Source organism: Euwallacea similis, chromosome 4 (genome assembly GCF_039881205.1).
Source record: "Euwallacea similis isolate ESF13 chromosome 4, ESF131.1, whole genome shotgun sequence".
Lineage (NCBI taxonomy): Eukaryota > Metazoa > Arthropoda > Insecta > Coleoptera > Curculionidae > Euwallacea > Euwallacea similis.
In genome coordinates this window covers 3,003,856-3,021,821 of record NC_089612.1, presented here as the reverse complement: position 1 = coordinate 3,021,821, position 17,966 = coordinate 3,003,856, and the positions used below count along the sequence as shown (strand labels likewise).

General features: G+C 33.2%; 3 protein-coding genes across 11 annotated transcripts in view; 1 reads left to right on the top strand and 2 right to left on the bottom strand.

The window, feature by feature from the left end:
* The window catches only part of Atpalpha (sodium/potassium-transporting ATPase subunit alpha), a 41,666-nt gene extending 28,963 nt beyond the window's left edge, over positions 1-12,703 (bottom strand). For 5 of the 6 annotated variants that reach the window (XM_066388777.1, XM_066388775.1, XM_066388776.1 and 2 more), the window contains exon 1: positions 12,483-12,702. In XM_066388777.1, the coding sequence (XP_066244874.1) occupies positions 12,483-12,512 (30 nt within the window). In that variant the 5' untranslated portion in view covers positions 12,513-12,702. Of the gene's footprint in view, positions 1-12,482 lie in introns of all 6 variants that reach the window. The other variant, XM_066388784.1, reaches the window with a different exon arrangement.
* Positions 12,704-13,633: 930 nt separating this feature from the next.
* On the top strand, positions 13,634-16,497 carry ball (ballchen). Of its 4 annotated transcripts, XM_066388806.1 has the most exons (10): positions 13,634-13,796; positions 13,855-14,055; positions 14,118-14,187; positions 14,247-14,443; positions 14,503-14,716; positions 14,780-14,959; positions 15,015-15,295; positions 15,928-16,026; positions 16,111-16,261; positions 16,311-16,497. In XM_066388806.1, exons 2-10 carry the CDS (start codon positions 13,864-13,866, stop codon positions 16,466-16,468), a joined length of 1,542 nt encoding a protein of 513 aa, XP_066244903.1. In that variant the 5' UTR covers positions 13,634-13,796; positions 13,855-13,863; the 3' UTR covers positions 16,469-16,497. The 4 variants fall into 4 exon arrangements, with proteins under 4 accessions (XP_066244903.1, XP_066244904.1, XP_066244902.1 ...); XM_066388807.1 differs by lacking the exon at positions 13,634-13,796 and having other exon boundaries at positions 13,854-14,055; positions 16,317-16,497; XM_066388805.1 differs by lacking the exon at positions 13,634-13,796 and having other exon boundaries at positions 13,854-14,055.
* Positions 16,498-16,555: 58 nt separating this feature from the next.
* Positions 16,556-17,800, bottom strand: Ogg1 (8-oxoguanine DNA glycosylase). Its single transcript, XM_066388827.1, has 4 exons — positions 17,335-17,800; positions 16,998-17,280; positions 16,753-16,947; positions 16,556-16,694 (listed from the first exon to the last, which is right to left on the bottom strand). The coding sequence occupies exons 1-4, from the start codon at positions 17,745-17,747 to the stop codon at positions 16,596-16,598; spliced, it is 990 nt and encodes a 329-aa protein (XP_066244924.1). The 5' UTR covers positions 17,748-17,800; the 3' UTR covers positions 16,556-16,595.
* Between the last annotated feature and the right edge of the window lie 166 nt (positions 17,801-17,966).

Genomic DNA, 17,966 nt, shown 5'->3' with positions numbered 1-17,966 from the left:
AGTTTTAGTGATTTAAAATATTAAAAAATCCAAAAATCTACAAAATTAAAGCAACTTGATAGTAAGTGTACTTTATTATTGAAATTTCAGTCGGTTTCGAAATGGATGTTTGATTTGAATATGCTTCGTGGTGTTCATTATCCAGTAGATCGATCTTAAAGAAAATTGTTTAAACCCTTAGGTTAAATAACCCCTTGGTTAAAACCTGTAAGTCCGGCAAATCGCACAAGTCGATAACAGGTTCTAGGGTGGAATACGGAGCGTCAAAAAGTACCAACATATGAAGCTGAGTGTGCTAAGAAACGTGCTGCCGCGAGTCATATGTCCGTACCGCACGGTGTCCCTCGAAGCAGTCCAAAAGCTGGCGAGCATTCCCCCAATCCACCTGCTCCTGGAGGAAGGAGGGCACCTCAGCCGCCTGCCATTGGTGAAAGATGCGGACAGAAAATAAGCCAGGAAAATGACCATACAGAAGTGACGAATACGGCGGACGGAGCTAGAGAACAAGGGTCAGTAGATAAAGCGGTGACATATCACTTTAAGCCACTAGAGATTTAAGTTGTTTTTTTAATGACTTATTTGATGTTCTAATACATGATTCTTTTCAAAAAAATGCGGATTTTAGACTTCTATTCCAAAAAAAAAATTTTTTTCTTTTGCTATTTTTCGAGTTTAGCATTTATTTCCAATAGGTAAAATGTCCTTCGGGATCGTAGAGTGAATTGGGGTGTTGGGTGGGCTAAGGTAAGGCTAGGTAGGGTAAGGTAGGGTAAGAGTAAGGGCCAGAGTCAAAGGTAAGAGGAATCGCTCAAGTTAAATGGAAGAAAGGGGAGATGTCCTTAGGAAGCATAAGGTAAGTGAGACCTATATCGTTGTAGACCTCCTGCTTAGATTAAATTAGTTTAGGTTAGTTCAGGTTAGGTTCAGGTTAGTTCAGGTCAACTCTTTTTTGTTTTGTTTTACCCCACCCAGCACCCCAATTCACTCCACGGTCCCGAAGGACACTTTACCTATTGAAAATAAATGCTAAACTCCAAAAATAGCACAAAATAGCGAAAGAAAAACTTTTTTTTTGCAATAAAAGTCTAAAATCCGCATGTTTTTGTAAAAAAACACGTGTTACAACATCAAATAAGTCATAAAAAGAAAACCTTAAATCTCTAGTGATTTAAACTGATATGGACACGACAAAGCGTTTAATTCTTGATCTCGACATTGGCATCGACACAGGCGTCTGAATTTCTACTTCACTCCGGCGCTCAGCGGCCACGGAAGCCTCAAATGCTTCAAGCACCGAATAGGAAAACCAGCCCGGAATTCAGGGTCCATGGGGTCAACGACACGGCGGAACACTGTGTCTTTCAGTGCCCCACCTGCCAAACACAAAGACGAAAACTCATCGAGTGCGTGAACGTCTTACCATCAGAATCCCCGATCGATAGAATGCTGGAAACCAGAAGGAATTGGGACCGCTGCAGCGATGCCATTTCTGCGATGATGTTCAAAGAGAAACAAGAAAGGGGACGAAACCTACATTAGGAGAACAAATAAGGACAGAAAAAACTGAACCCACGCCACGCCGACTCCGAAGATTTACCCCCAAGGGGCAGTTCCGGGTCATTGCAGGTTGGACGGAAATTTCGAGGTTTTTTTAGTGGGTAGGCACTTCGGCGAGTCCCACACTACCCAGCCACCAAAACTTCAGGCCGGGTGTCTTTTGAAGATTTTTCCTCGAGAAAAAAAAAGTGGATAACAGATGCTTTAGGTGTGGGGAAAGACAATGTTTCAAAAATAATTTAAAAATATTAAATTTCAAAGCATACAGGGTGACCCAGAAACGTTGGTACAAATTGGTAGAGGGTGAAACAGCGTTGAAAAATAATACGGTTAAGCTGAACATGCCTTATACAAAACTTGCTCCTTTTCGATCTACAGGATGTTATATTTTTTTAATTTGTCGATAAATCTTGCACAGAGGGGTTTTTGAGTACGATAAATTTATCTAAGATGTGTATCTTTAACTAACGTATAGGTGGCGTCACCTATGCCGTACACGTATTTGGAAAACTAACATAAGTTTTTAAGCAAACCTCGTAGATTAGTTTTTTGTATAAATTTGGAAAGGTTAGCCTCTTTTCCAAAGAAAAGGTATACTTAAGTACAGTGCGTATCTGTAACCGTTTTCGGGATATTTTTAACTACATTTCTCACTGCATATGCTATAGTTTCCTATTAGTAAAAAAAAATTAAATTCACTAGACTTCTTTTTTTGGGGACATCTAAAATCTTTAACATACAAGAACGTACCTAAGAGCGGAGGAGAACTGTGAAATAACATTCACGACGGGGTAAACGAGATTAGAAATAAAAACGAAACTATTTTCAGGGTGAGGCAAAATTTTAGCTTAAGACTTAAAAAATGTATTAATGTGAGTAGCCAACGTTTTGAAAATTTACTTTAGTAATATTCTTTTTATATCAGTTCAGCTATCAGCGAACTCATGGCATATGCGCTAGAAGGTAAACTTGCAAATATGTATCTCGAGAACCGTTATAAATACGCACTTTACTTAAGTATACCTTTTTTTTTGGAAAAGTGACTAACCTTTCCAAATTTACACAAAAAATTAATCTACGAGGTTTACTTAAAAAGTTATGTTAGTTTTCCAAATACGTGTACGATGTAGATGGCGCCACCTATACATTAGTTAAAAATAGACATCTTAGATAGATTTATCGTACCCAAAAACCCCCCGGTGCAAGATTTAATCGCAAAAACTTGCAAAATGTAAGAATTATCGATAAATTACAAAAAAAATGTTTGTTTTAACATCCTGTAGATCGAAAAGGAGCAAGTTTCGTATAATGCATGTTCAGCTTAACCGCATTATTTTTCAACGCTGTTTCACCCTTTACCAATTTGTACCAATGTTTCTGGGACACCCTGTAAAGTGAATTTAAAGCAAAGTAAAAAACTACGAAAAACTTACAAAAAGACTGGTCGACGCATATGCGCACCAGCTTAGCAGATCTGAGACTGTCTGCAAATCGTATTTTGGCTTCAATGGGCAATTTAAACGAAACATCCAATGTGCAAAAACGGTTTACAAGCAAGATGTCCAGCAAAAAAACCTTTTACTTAAAAAAAAAGTCGAGATGCAAGGATAGTGTTTACAACATGTGATCTTTGCTGAACTCCACATAATTCTTTTTTCCGACGAATCAAAATTCTGGAAAAAGACTTGACCCAACATGCAGTACCGGGCAAAATTAGAGCAACTTTTAAAATTGTATCTTCAATTAGAATCGTTTCGTTTCATATTGTTTTCAGGGATCTTTACAATTTTTTTCTTACCGGTTAGGAATGTCTAAAGTTCTTTTTAACTTGTTAAAATAGAAAAACATACTTACATAATACGGGGTTAGCCACGCAACCTGTTCGTTAGTAAATTTTTGACTTCCCACCATGGTAGCCTGATAAAATTTGGTTTCAGCCTAGAATCGACTATTTTGAATCCAAATAAAAAATTTTCAAAATGCCAGCATTTCCAGTTTTACCGGAAGTAGCTACCAATTTTGTTATTTTAAATGCAACCACCTAATTTGTTTGCAACTTTTGCATTTTTCGTAAAATTTTAAGGTCAGTTTGTGCAAAGTGACTTATGCCTAAAACTTATCATTTCAGCAAGATCCCATGGAAATTGGTATTGTGTGCTAATCGCTGGGAATTTTGGAATTGCTGTTCTCGAGCCCAAAGAGGACGTAATAAGGTACGTTTTGACCTGCTCAATTTGATAAAAATCTTTCACGACCCCCAAAACCTGCCTCCGAAGTTGCATGACTTCAAATCTCAATAACTTCCTTATTTCAAGTGGAACACCTTGTACCTTAAAGCATTTTAGAGTTTAGAATTAAAATCTCTATCAAATATTATTAAAGTTCCCTGGATCCATCCTGGACAGGATGTTCTATTTGAAATAAGCAAGTTATTGAGATGTGAACTCCTACAACTTCAGAAGCAGGTTTTGGGGGCTGTGGAAGATTTTTATCAAATTGAGCAGGTCAAAACGTACCTTATTATGTCCTCTTTGAGCCCCAGAACACTGATTTCAAAATTCGCAGCGGTTAGCGCACAATACCTATTTTAATGGAACGTTGCAGCTCTCAAAATTTTCAAATTTTCCGGTAGAACTTAGAAACGGTAAATGTTAGACATAAAATACTTTACATAAACTGGCTTTAAAATTTAACGAGAAATTTAAAAACGACAAAAAAAATTAGGGGATTCCGTTTAAAATAACGAAATTGGTAGCTACTTCCGATATAACTAGAAGTGCCGCCATTTTCAAAATATTTTACTTGGATTCAAAACGATCGATTCTAGCCTGAAACCAAATTTCATTGAGGTACGATGGTGCGAAATCAAAAATTTTCTAATAAAGGATCGCGTGGTTAACCCTCTATACTATATTTTTTGCGACAAAATTAGGGCAACTTATTTTTAAATGTATTAAATGATCCATTTTAGCCTGGCCCTACATCAAGAAAGCATCTGTATTTATGTCTCCAGGTATCCACTATTTGGTTGAACTTAAAAAAAAATTGATGCCTATAATAGTGGAAAATTACATATATTCATTTCAAAGTGTTTGGTGTTAGAAAAAACGTTGTATCCAAAACCGTTAAAAGATTTCAAAATCTTGGAGTTGTGGTTAATTTAAAACGTGGTGGTCGACCAAGAAAAACGACGGAAAAAGCGCCTGAAAAGGCTAAATCAAACTAATCCAAAAATGTCAACCAAACAAATACTGGCAGATAAAGAGAAACTAAATGATTCCTCTCGAACAATACAGCTTCGATTAGTTGAGGATGGTTTAAAAGGGAGAAAACATGTGAACAAAAATTCTTTCTAAGAAAAATAGACATGCTCGAGTGCTATTTTCCCCTTATCATCGAGATTGAATCCCACAACAATAGAGAAGAGTGTTGTTCTCAGATAAATCCAAGTTCTGCGTCTGCGGAAGTGATGGAACATCAATGGATACGTTGTCCAGAAAGACAAAGACTTAATCCAAAATACGTCAGTACCACAGTAAAAGACGGATTAGGCAATGTTGTTATTTGTGGATGTTTCTTCGCTATAGGAACGGGTCCAATTTATAGAATTTGAGGCAAAATGGATAGATATTTGTGTATCATAACATAGTGAAAAACATTATGTTACTCTACATTGAATAGAAAATGTTCCTTAAATTGATCTTTCAGGAGGATAACGACCCAAATCACACTGAAAAAATTATTGAAGCTTCAAGTTTTGAAATGGCCAACCCAGTCTCCGGACCTAAACTCAATTGAAAACCTTTGGGAGATTAATGAAAAAAAAATCATACCAAGAATATCTCCAACCTTGATATTCTATTTCAAGAAATTGAAAACGCCTAGAACTCCATTGATAATTAAACAATTGAAAACTTTATTGTTTCCATGCCAAATAGGTGTGAACAAGTTATTAGAAATAGGAATATTGGACTAAATATTAATTTTAAAACATAAAATGATTGCATAACATTTTATTCACCCGGATAGTTATTAAGTTGTTTTAATTTTATAACGTTAATAAAACCTATATTCCTTTTACAGTTATTATTTCATAAATTGTAAACTAATAATAAGTTTTATAGTACTTTGTAATAACACTATTTACGTATAATATACAGGATGTTATTTAAGTACGTGGCCAAACTTCAAAGAGTAATCTTTGAGTGATTCTAAGACGAAAAGTTTATATAAACATAGGTACGATAATGTTTCATTTTCAAGATACAGGGTGTCATATTTTGTCTCAATCGTTTTTTCGTAAAAATCTTAATTCTTTAGCGGATTTGGTTGAAATTTGGTGTTTACTTATTATTAAATTTTTTTTCACTAAAAAGAGTTGCGTACCATTTGTTTAAATGTAATTTTAATAAAGCGTTTTTCTTGTTTGATTTTTCTTAAATTTCCGGCGTTACCCCTGTGTCCACCACTAGCAAAAGGAGACAAAGAATTTCTAGCTTCAAGGATTTCTTTATACTACATTAAAATCTGTCACCAAGTTTCAATGTCATGTTAGTTTACGTTTTCTTGTTATTTACGAATTTTTTTTAAATATGAACGATTAAAAAATAACTTGACATTGTGTATCTTGAAAACGAAGCATTCCGAACCTATATTTATATAAATTTTTCGTCTTACAATCACTCAAAGAACCACCCCTTGAAGTTTGACCACGTACTTAAATAACACCTTGTATATTAATCGAAATCATTAATTGTTTCATTAACATTGATTTATTGTAAAGCATACTGGAGGCAGCATAATGGTTTGGAGTTGCTACTTGACTTATGGAATGGTCTTTTGTATGAGTATATGAGTATGAGAGACTACGAATAGATATGGATATCTAGATATTTTGAAAACCGTTATGTTCCCTTTTACAGAGTGGGAAACGTCACTTAGGTTCATATATCAGCATGATAATGACCCTAACCATACCGCTAAGATTATAAAGGAATGGTTCGTTCAAAAAGTATGCCTATTTTAAAATGGCCGGCTCAGTCTCCAGACTTGAATGCCATAGAAAATAGATGGGAAATCGTGGGAAAAACGATTCGTCGCCGAAAAATAAGAAATAGCCACCGATTGTTCGAAGAAGTGCAGACAGCTTGGAATGCAATAGGTGAAGATTAATCCCATTTCTTTCATGCCACACAGACGCTAGGAAATAATAATAAGGCATACTGGACAAAGTATTAGTCCTGATAGCCTTATTTTTGTTCTTTAAGAAATTATCTTTCAGTTGGTATAATTTTACGGCACGAAAATTGTTATATTAAAGTTTTTCTAAACAATATTTACTTTGACCTGAGACAAACTCAAACTCATATAAGTCAATTGATCATTATTTAGGGAATTTATAATAAATAGTTTTAAATATGTACGATAAATCACTTAATATGTAAAAAATGAGAAATTAAAAAGTTGCTCTAATTTTGTTCGATACTGTAAGTGTAAGAACATATTTCTCTACGGTTTAACTCCTGTACATCTGCAGAATTCAAATTATTTTCTGATGCAATAGGACGCAATTTGGAATTTTTAGTATTTACGCAAAACTAGGTACAATAAACATGAAATAATAAAATTGGTATACATTATCTGCAAAAAGTGAAGAAAAAATTCAAAATTATCGATAACTCTGCAAAAAATGATTTAAAAACGTAATCGTCCTGTATACAAAATTAATTTCAACTTGTTATCAATATTCCTGCATATGAATATTTATTTTTGATTTTCTTACTAAGAGAGAAATAACTGATAAAATCGATGTGACAAAAAGTAGAGAAACATTTTTGTTATTGCAATTTATTCGAACAACTCTCTACAATTTTTGTACAGAGTAGTACTGAAAATGTCGTACAGTCATACTTTATCTGAGGATATTAAATTAAAAATTATAGAAAAATCCAATAGTGGTGAGAAGCAGGCTTCAATTCCTAGACAGTTTAATCTCAATCAATGTTGATAAATATTTTTTTAATCTTTTAAACGTTGTAGAACAGTGAAAAGGAAAACTGGAAGGCCTAAAAAAACAACCCCCGCTGAAGGCAGACTAATGAAAAGATTCGTTGTAGCAAATCCATTTGCCTCTTCCACTATAGTGAAGAAAGAAGTTCCAGAAATATCGTTCTCGGTTCGTAGTATTGGCTACCCCTTGAGCAATATGGGGTTTTATGGAAGACGTCCAACAAAATTTCCTTTTATTTCCGCCAAAAACCGAGCCGCCAGACTTAAATTTCCAAAAGACCATCTCGACTGGAATATTTCTAAATGGAGAGCTGTGTCATTCCCAGACAAAAGGTAGTTCAACTTGTTCGAATCATATTGGGTGAAGTAGGTGAGACGACCAAAATAGTGTAGGTTAGACCCTAAATACATATTACCAACAATAAAACACGGCGGAGGAAAGTTATGCGTGTGTGGGAATGTTTTTCGGGTTTTCGCGAGTGTGATGTTGGCCCCTTGATTAAAATAAAAGGACAGATGGATCGATTTCAGTATTTGGATATATTGCATAATCAAATGTATTCATTTGCGAAGGTAAATATACTTTGCACTGGTCATTTCAAAGTGAAAACAACTCGAAATATACTGCTGGGGTCGTTAAACGTTGGATTGCAGAAAACGAGATTTGCATTTTGAAATGGCCGGCACAGAATCCCGATTTGAACCGCATCGAGAACCTATGGGATCAGTTAGATAGACAGTTGCGCCAATCACATCCAGAAAAAATTTAAAAATCAAGGCGAACTGTTCTCTCCATTGAAAGAAGTCTGGGTTTCTATAACTTCCGAATGTACATATTGACAACCTCATCAAGTCAATGAGATCTAAATGCATTGACGTGATCAAAAATAAAGGATACGCAAGTAAATACTAGTCATGGTAAATATCAAAAGGTTATTAATAAATATTTCTCTACTTTTTGCCGCATCGGATTTATCAATTATTTCTCTGTTAGCAACAATATTGAAAAATAAATATTCAAATAAAGGATATATTGTTAACAAGTTGAAATCGATTTTGTATACAGGACGTTTAAGCCTTTAAATCATTTTCTCCAAGGTGATTGATAATTTTGAATTGGTTCTCCACTTTTTACCGATAGTGTAAGTAAATATTAAAAATGGTAATAAGAAGTAATAAAAAGGAAATTTGTAAATTGAAACGCGAAGGCGCATCATCGCAGCATTTCGCAACGTAATTGTAAAAGCAATAGGGACAGTAATTTGTTCCAGAGCTGTGAAATCAAGATCAACGCCGGACACCTCTGAGACTAATAAATTGAATCGAGGGAGAGAAGAGGTGAAGAAAAGCAACATCTAGGAGTTGAAAATGAGCAATAAACTCAAATAGCAAGTTAAAGCGAAGAATAAGATTTCCATTTTTAAATATGAAATAATTAAGGTGCAGTGTGAGAATGTGCCATGGAGAAAAGTGTAACATTAGCTCAGTTCAGTGAATGTTCAGTGGGATCTTAAAGATGAAACTTCGTTTGTTTGAGTGTAAAAGTGGGTTTCATTCTTTTATTTTGAATGTGATTGATTGTGTTAATATGTAAATCCTTATGCCTCATGACATTCCATATTTCATGGAGAACAAGTTTCTTTGGTGTTTTAAAGTGTTGTGAGGAACAGAGTTCCTCTTGGATTTTATTAATGTTTTAGACAAGCCGCCTTAAACGCACAGAACATATTTATAACAAAAGTATGTGCTCATATTTGATCTATTTTTAACCATCTAGAAATCAGACTAATCTACTATACTCTGAAAATAGTTTCAGCATCTTTATGTAAATGTAGAGATCATGGCACTATTCCCAAGGGCTTGACATTGAGAGTGTTTTACACAAATCAAAGAATATGTAGAATTTGAATCTAATCCCACAGATATAAATTCATCCTTAAAAATTATAATAACTTGATTTTAAATAATTTACACTTGTGCGTATTCAAAATAGTTTGTTCAACATAATAAACTTAATAATGAGGTTCCAACAGTATATTGTAGCAGTAAAGATAATGTTAAATCTGTGCAACAAAAACCTCTCCGAGACTAAATCTCTTGTTTCTTTTAAAGGGTTAAATTACTCTGTCATGTGCAAATATGTTCCTAAGCTTGATTTCAATTGAGCTATAGAAGAAACAGCTCGAACCTTATCACAAGTATACCAAAAGAAACGTTTAGAATTAGATGAAAAATAATTGTAGATAAACTAATTAAAATCAACCAAAAAAAATAACCTTCATTCACGAAATATCAAACAAAATCAAATGATTGCACAAAACTAAAATGAACATACAAAAAATTTCATATGTAAAATTCCTTACGAATATGAGAAATTTGATACTGATGACACCTATATATCTTTAAAAAAAGGAATTAAAGAACACCAAAATCGCATTAAAAATAGAGAATTTCATAAGTGACATATAAGGTTTGTCTTCGAGAGCTGACACGATACGTATATAGAAAATTAGAAGTTTAATGTATTTTTATTTTATCACAAAAACCTGAAATTGTAAAAATATTTTCAACCTGATATGACTTCCGGTTAAACCGGACACTGATCTTTTCTTCATTTTTTTAAATGGAACATGGCAGTTTTTTTAGTAAAAATGAATTTGTTGTTGAAAATAAACATAAATTTGATAATACAACATCGTACTGATTCTCAACTAATTTTGATTTATTTTAATTTTTACCTCTTTTTCGAGACTTGTAGTGTTACTAAAACTCTTTACTTTTTACTTTAAAACTTATTTACAAAACTATTTGCCATAAATGGATAACGTAAATTTTAAGTTACTGGAAAATTAACAAATTTTCATAAACCATTAAAGAATTAAGAAAAATATTTCAAAAGTTTTTTTTCAATTTACTAAAAAAGTATTAATTTTTGATACTTATGATGTATATTGTATTTGTTCATTTTTTTCCTATCAATCAAATGGTGCAGAAATAATTGTAGGGTACTATTTGGAAAAAATTACTTTTTTTGAATTTAAAAATTCTAAATTTCAATATTTTTTTTCAAATATTTTTCTTAATTCTTTAATTGTTTATAAAAATTTGTTAATTTTCCAGTAATTTAAAATTTACTTCATCCATTAATGTCAAATAATTTTGTAAATAATGGAATTTTAGTAGTTCTACTGAGTGTCGAAAAAGTCTTAAAAATCAAAATGAATCAAAAACAGTTGAGAATTGGTACTATGTTGTATTATAAAACTTATGTTTATTTTCAACAAAAAATCCATTGTCACAAAAAAAACGGTCATGTTCCATTTAAGAAAATTAAGTAAGGGTCAGTTTCCGGTTTAACCGGAAGTCATATCAGGTTGAAAATATTTTAACAATGTTAGGTTTTTTGCCTAAAACTAAAATACAAACTTGAAAAATACATTAGACTTATAATTTTCCATATATGGATTGTGTCAGCTCCCAAAAGCAAAACCTTTATATGGTAACTTGCCTTTAATGATAAGAAAATTAAATGCATAACGCTCATTCAGTATAGTTCAGTATGTCAACCTGAGAGACATAAAAACAAACTAAACAACTCAAAAATACTATTTAAAGAAATCACTAACACAAATACTAAAGTTTTAAACAAGATAGGTTAAATTAGGTACAAGGATCAAACCAATCAATCATTTACAACAAATTAACCTTTTGAAATGATATGATTCATGTCAAAAAAATTGTCATTCCTTAGTGAATGAGTTAAGAAATTTTCAGAGTATTTAATATGTGTTACATACTCGCATTCCATACACTTTAATTCTAATAATTTTTTTCCTAAACTTTCAAGATGATAACAAATTTGTTACAGAAACGTTAACAACGATTTTCATCCCAGTCCTTACTAAAGGGTGAATGTTATTCTTAGTTAGCTTTAACTAAGAATAGTGTGCAATTCCATCGCGCGAACACTTCCTATTACCGTGTGAGATATTATCCCAAACAAAATAAAAGAAAAATATTTAAGGGTAGTGTTTCAATATAGGGAGCTTTGTCTCAGTTACTATTTTATTATTATCTCTTGCCATGTATTTCAAGTTAATATTCAATGAACATATTATGACTACATTGTAACTCTTCCAAAGTGTATTATTCCTTATAAATCTATAGATACAGCCATATAAGTAACTCTAAAGTATGTACCATTGCTACTTTGTAGATAAACACCAATTATTTATCATAGATCAACTGATCAAGAAGCAGAGGATTTAAAATGTTTTATGATGGTTTTATTGGAATTTGTTTTTATTGGAAACTTGCAGTTATCTATATTAAATGTATATAGTTAAAGCAAAGATAAAATGTTATTGCAGGTTAGACTAAAAAGTATATGATGATACTGTGGTCAATACTAGATTTCTAATGGGCTCATAGCCAAATTACTGATGATTACTGACATACTGAACTTGTAATTACAGTTAGTCATTGGTCCAATATTCTATTTAAAACAAAATTTACTCCTGATAAACTTACCAGAACTTCGATAAGTTAGATGATCCAACTTATTGAAGTTGTATACTACTTGGCGAGTCACTATCGAAACAAAAATAATAGTTAAGACCTTGAGTATTGAGTTGAACATCCAATATCCTGATGCACTATGAATCTATCATACTCCTGTTATCACAATTAGCAATAAAAATAAACTTAAGTGCCCACTACAATTGTCTTGAACTGCAACTGGTAAACAAATAGTTGGCACGTTAATAGGCGTGGCAGTATTGAATAATTTAACCCCTAAACGTGATCAGATTGGATTGATGAGGTATGCAATACACTGGAAACTTGTCTTGGCATAGTTTTTTGTGGTTTTGCATTCAATTTAAAGGAATGTTTAGTTAACAAATGCAAAAACTCACCTCGTCGTTGAGATGCCCCTTGGATGCCATTGCCCCGGTCTACGTACTTCTGGGCCCCAAACAATTTTGAATTTAAATACGAGTTGTCACAGCAAATTAGATGGATAAAATTCGATAATTTCAGTACAATTCATTTGAAATTAAATGCATTTTCATTCTGATTTTCTTGAAAATGTTAAGCCAATTTTCTTGGGCAGAAAATGAAATACACAAATGTCAAAATTCCTTGAAACTCGCCAATAAAGAAAAGATAATTATAACTTTTAAAAAGTAGTATAGTGTATCCTACTCTAATTCATAAAGATAAATGGGAAATGGCAATATTAAAAAAGGATGGCTATACGACAACTAACTCAAATGTCATTTAAACAAGCGCGTAACTAGGAGATGCGGCAACATCACTAATGATATGGTCGTCCATTTTACACATTTATTCCAAATTTTTAAATTAAGCTGTTTTGAGTTTGAATACTTAATCATTTGAAATTGGGGTTAAACTTAACTTCTTTCCATTTCAAATTCATTGAAATATATAATTACTATGAATAAAATTTTAATTAAATTAAGTATCATTTCAAGTTGCACGATCCATCTGACATGCCAATATTAATATTTTTAAACGTCTGATAATTATCGCCCAATTTTTTAAGTTTAGATCTTATTTAAATTATATATTGACCCTGTATATCACATTTTTAGCGAAGAATCCTATAATTGCAATTCAAGAGGTATTTTAAGGCTGAACTTAGTTTGGATGTAATAGAATAAATATTATCAAAATGAATATAATAAAAATACAAAAATTATGAAGAATTGCTCTACTGTGAAGTACGAATTGTAGAATACTGCTATTGCCGTTCTTACTTTATGACTCGAATTTATCTTATGCCGATATTTTAAATGACATTTAACGGCGCGTTTAAATATTGCGACATTGTCAGATCCTCCAATTTAGAGGAATATTTGAAGATAACTAAAGCGTTCGGATATATTCGAGAACAACCCTCTAACGAAACATCTGCTTACGGAGGTACCCGAACTAAGTTTGTTTGTAATAAGCGACATTGCTGTATTATACTGTCCAGTTTGTTGTTATCCAGTTTTCCGGTTCCACATTTTTAAACATTTTAAACACAACTTCTTGCAGTAAATTAGAATCAATTTTAGCATGTTCTTGGTTCGTTAATATTTATATACATAGATTTCTGGAATACTGCAAATTCCGAATTGTTTAACCTTTTCATTATCTTTTTGTTGGTGACGTTCCCGCCCTTAAACTGCTTTTGTAAAAGCCGGATTAAAAAATTTAATCAGGTAAATTTCGCTGTTTTCTGCAATTAAAACCTTCACAACATTCTTTGGAACAAATCAGGTGCCGAAAATGCCTCCTAAAAAAAAAGCCGCAAATGGCTATAAATTTGCTGAGCCCCTACCAAAAGGCACACTCCTTAAAGATATCAGTAAAAAGACATGGAGACTGGGACACTCAATTGGGAAAGGGGGCTTTGGGGAAATATATTGTGTTCAGGAAGAAGGCTCCAAAGGAAATGACTATCCCTATGTAGTGAAGATTGTAATGCTGTTATGAATCTTTTTTAAGAATGATTATTCAATTTTTATTTCTGGTGTTTCTAGGAACCACATTCCAATGGTCCTCTATTTGTTGAGATTAATTTTTACGTTCGTTTTGCTAAAGCAGCTAATGGTAAAAATCTTTTTGGTTCTAATTCAAAACTGATAATTTTCATTTAACTTTTATTGCAGTTGCTTCATATAAAGGAGAAAAGGGTTTAAAGTCATTAGGAATGCCTATATATCATGGGTCAGGATCACATGATTATAATGGAGAAAAATACAGATTTCTAGTTATGGCCAAATTTAACACTGACCTCCTCAAACTTTATACACAAAATGGAAAAATTTTCCCAGTGGACATCACATTTAAAATAGCCTTACAAATGGTATATTTTAAATTCATATTCATTAAACCGCTGTTACATTAGCTTATCCAATTCTTTAGCTAGATGTACTAGAATATATCCACAAATGTGGGTATGTCCATGCAGATCTCAAAGCTGCCAATATACTGCTGAATGATGTGAAAAATGCTCACTGTTATCTTGTGGATTATGGGCTTGCTTCAAAGTTTACTATGGCCAAAGACTTCAAACCAAATCCTAAAAAAGCCCATGACGGAACTATTGAATTTTTAAGCAGAGATGCCCATCAGGGAGGTAAATAAATGGAATGATTGCAATTTTTGATATAATAATTTTATTTTGGGAATTTTGTTGCAGTTCAAACTAGGCGTGGTGATGTAGAAGTACTATCATATAATATCCTACAATGGTTGGGGTGTGTGTTGCCTTGGGAGAAAAATCTTGCAGATCCTAAAGTGGTGCAGGCAGTTAAAGAGGAACATATGAGTACCCCTGAAAAAATGCTAACAGCATGTTTTAAGAACAAGTCTTACCCCAGTTAGTTTCTTTTTTCTGTAGAAAACTGAGAAATAAAAATTAACATTAATTTTAGAGGCCATGAAAGACTTGCTGGTATATTTACAAACTATAAATTTCAATGCAGAACCAGATTATGAATACATTAAGAAAATATTTACTGCAGGGATTAAAGAAGGAGGTGGATCTGTGAGTTCAGGTTTAAGTTTTTCTGTTGTCGCTACAAAGAAAAGGGGAAGTAATACACGAACAAAGACTGCTAAAATTCAGGAAAATGAATCATCTGAACAGGAAGATGAAGCGCCAAAGCCTAAAAGACGGGGACGTGCCAAAAAAGAGCCTCTAGTTGAAGATAAGGTGAGTGTGTATGTCAAATATGTTTACATACCTTTTCTCAACCAGAGTTCAAGATATTGATCGCCATAGCAGACGGTAGTGTCTATTTCATGTTTAGTCCATAGGGCCACAACACAAGTACTATGATTGCTGATTTGCTAAGATTTTCTTATACTAGGCCATACCGACTAAAATTTTGTAGGTGTAAAACTTGTGTGAAATCTGAGATGGCCTCATGATGGCTAAACTAAACCCATCATGAGGAGTACAGGTCCACAGGACGCTGTTCCAAAGTCCAGTTTAGCCAGATTATTGCTTCTTTGTTATCAGGAACTGTATCACAGAATCCAAAGAAAATGAATATGGTTTTTCCTGAAGAGTATCTGGAGGTGCCATATCTTATAAGGGAAGTGAGAATGCAATTTTTGTCCTATGAAATTTTTTTATCAATCAACAGCGTCAAAAATTTAATTCTCGCCCTTACTCTTTTCCCCTGATTAAACCTTCCTGTTTGCCACTTTATTAAATGGAAATGGTGCCATGATAGACCTCTCAAAATTGAATCTGGTGCTAAATGTATCAAATATTATAAATATTTTCTCTCTAAAATAAGCCATGTCCTTAGCAAGTAATAATATAATATTGTAATTCAGTTTGCTGATAGATTAATAGAAAACCAACAGGGCACTTTAAAAACGACCTTAACACCGCATAAGAAGATATTTGAAGGCCACAACAGTGATAATGAACTAGTAAGTTCGATCATCGTTGTCACTGTCTCTGTCCTTGTGTTTTAAAAACAATATAGACCAAGGTATATCTACATACATTTTCAGGTTTCCCATGAGGAGAAACCAATAAACCACGTAGTACAAAAGAAAAAGGTAAAAAGATTGTCCCATTCTATGGAATGTTTAACAGACTTGATTCCACCTGAAGGCTTTACTGAGGCCATGAAGGAAATATGGCTTAAAAAGAATGGCAAAGGTAGGTATAAAGCCTTTTTACACTGTGATAGCATTTTAAATATCAATAGTTTTAGAATCAACAAAGAAGGCAACCAAAAAAAAAGATCCTGTGGCAACTACTAGCCGTGCTAAACGAGGATTTGCTCCATTAAAAAACAAAGCTAAACCAAGGCCTCAATTCCATGGAGAAGTCGTCCAAAATGATGATTGGTCACAATCAGACTGAGTAATTTTTTTTAGCTATTTAACAGTGTTTCCCAAAATTGAATTAAAACTTTTTAAAAACTGCAGAGCAGAAAGGGAAGCTAAACTATGTTATAAAAAAGTATTTTTTAATCAAATAAAGCCTTAAACTAAACCTTCAATCTCTTAGATTTGTTGACCTCTTTTACCCATGGCCTTGCCTCTTCCTTTCCATCCTGAAACTTTTTCAGATCGGCGCAAAATAACACCTAAATAAAGAAAAGAATCACAAACACTAACAAATAGAAACTCCTCTCTTAGACTTACAGTGTGTGCCCACCCTGCCAAGGGCCCATACAACTCCCGAAAATGGTCTCCAATCTCTTTATAAATCTTCTCAGTGACAGTTTTCTGTTTGGCTAATTTGGGCAGGTACCATTTGGCAGCAATTTGGTAAATGTGTGTATCTACAGGAATTGCCTGCAAGTGACCCAGGGACATCAGGCAAATGCAATCTGCTACCTAAAAGTTTTTTAAATAACATAATTGTTTTCTGAAAAGAAGAAATCCACCTTTGCCCCAATTCCCATTAAAATCATCAGTTTCTTTTTAGCTTCTTCATACTCTAGCAGTTTCAATTCATCAATCCACTTTTGCCCACCTCCATCTGTTATAAGCTTTGCTGATTGGCTAATATATTTTGCTCTATATCCAAACCCATTATCCCGTAACGTTTGCTCCACCTCTGCACCTGCCAATCTTTCAACATCAGGAAAACTATAATGGGTAATTCCTTCAACTTCACATATTTCATCCCCATAAAATTTTGCAAGTTTTTCCACCATACTAGTAATTCTATAAAACTCTTCCTGTTAAAAAAAGATTATTTTCTGATACTAATACACTTACCGACTTATATGGTTGTTCTGTGAGCATATAAATGAGAATATATTTTCAACAATTTCCTGTCTTAAAATCCTAATTCCGTAAAACTGTTTAGCTGCCTCTTTGAAGTTAAGGTCCTTTTCACCCCATTGTTTATAGTGGCTTGCCAGATCTATATCCAAATGCAGATATTGACGAAGTAAGCTATTGTAATGGCTTTCTCGCTGAGTTTTTGCATTAGACTCAAATACTTGATACAAAATTGCTTCATTTGATTGCTGAAGCAACCAAACTTTGCCGGAATAAACGCCCAGCCAATGTTCTTTGTTATTTTTTTGGAGTTTCGTCCATCTAAAGCTTTGTCCACCATTTAGGGTGCCCATGAGCTGAATATCCTGGCTTTTGCAAGGTAATCTAAACCAATGCGAGTTTGCCATTGGTTACAGAAGATTAATGTAAGAATTTTAAATAATTTGGACAATAAATATATTAGTTTTAGCGCTCAATTGAAAAAGAAAATGTTTGAAAATTAATGAGGTTAGGATTTTTGTTTAGTATTTATATTGACACTGACATTTGTTCAAAATTTGATGAATTATCCGAGAAAGTGCTCTATGTCACTCTTTATTTATTCGATCTGCTCCACCGGGAATTTT

What these genes read in the sequence shown, in the direction of transcription:
- Ogg1 (XM_066388827.1), bottom strand. Translation starts at nt 17,747, where the DNA reads ATGGCAAACTCGCATTGGTTTAGATTACCTTGCAAAAGCCAGGATATT. An exon ending in CAGAACAACCATATAAGTCG is followed by an intron (nt 17,281 to 17,334) that starts GTAAGTGTATTA and finishes AGAGTTTTATAG; the next exon opens with AATTACTAGTATGGTGGAAA. An exon ending in TAATGGGAATTGGGGCAAAG is followed by an intron (nt 16,948 to 16,997) that starts GTGGATTTCTTC and finishes AAAAACTTTTAG; the next exon opens with GTAGCAGATTGCATTTGCCT.
- ball (XM_066388806.1), top strand. Translation starts at nt 13,864, where the DNA reads ATGCCTCCTAAAAAAAAAGCCGCAAATGGCTATAAATTTGCTGAGCCC. An exon ending in TTAAAATAGCCTTACAAATG is followed by an intron (nt 14,444 to 14,502) that starts GTATATTTTAAA and finishes CCAATTCTTTAG; the next exon opens with CTAGATGTACTAGAATATAT. An exon ending in TAAGAACAAGTCTTACCCCA is followed by an intron (nt 14,960 to 15,014) that starts GTTAGTTTCTTT and finishes CATTAATTTTAG; the next exon opens with AGGCCATGAAAGACTTGCTG.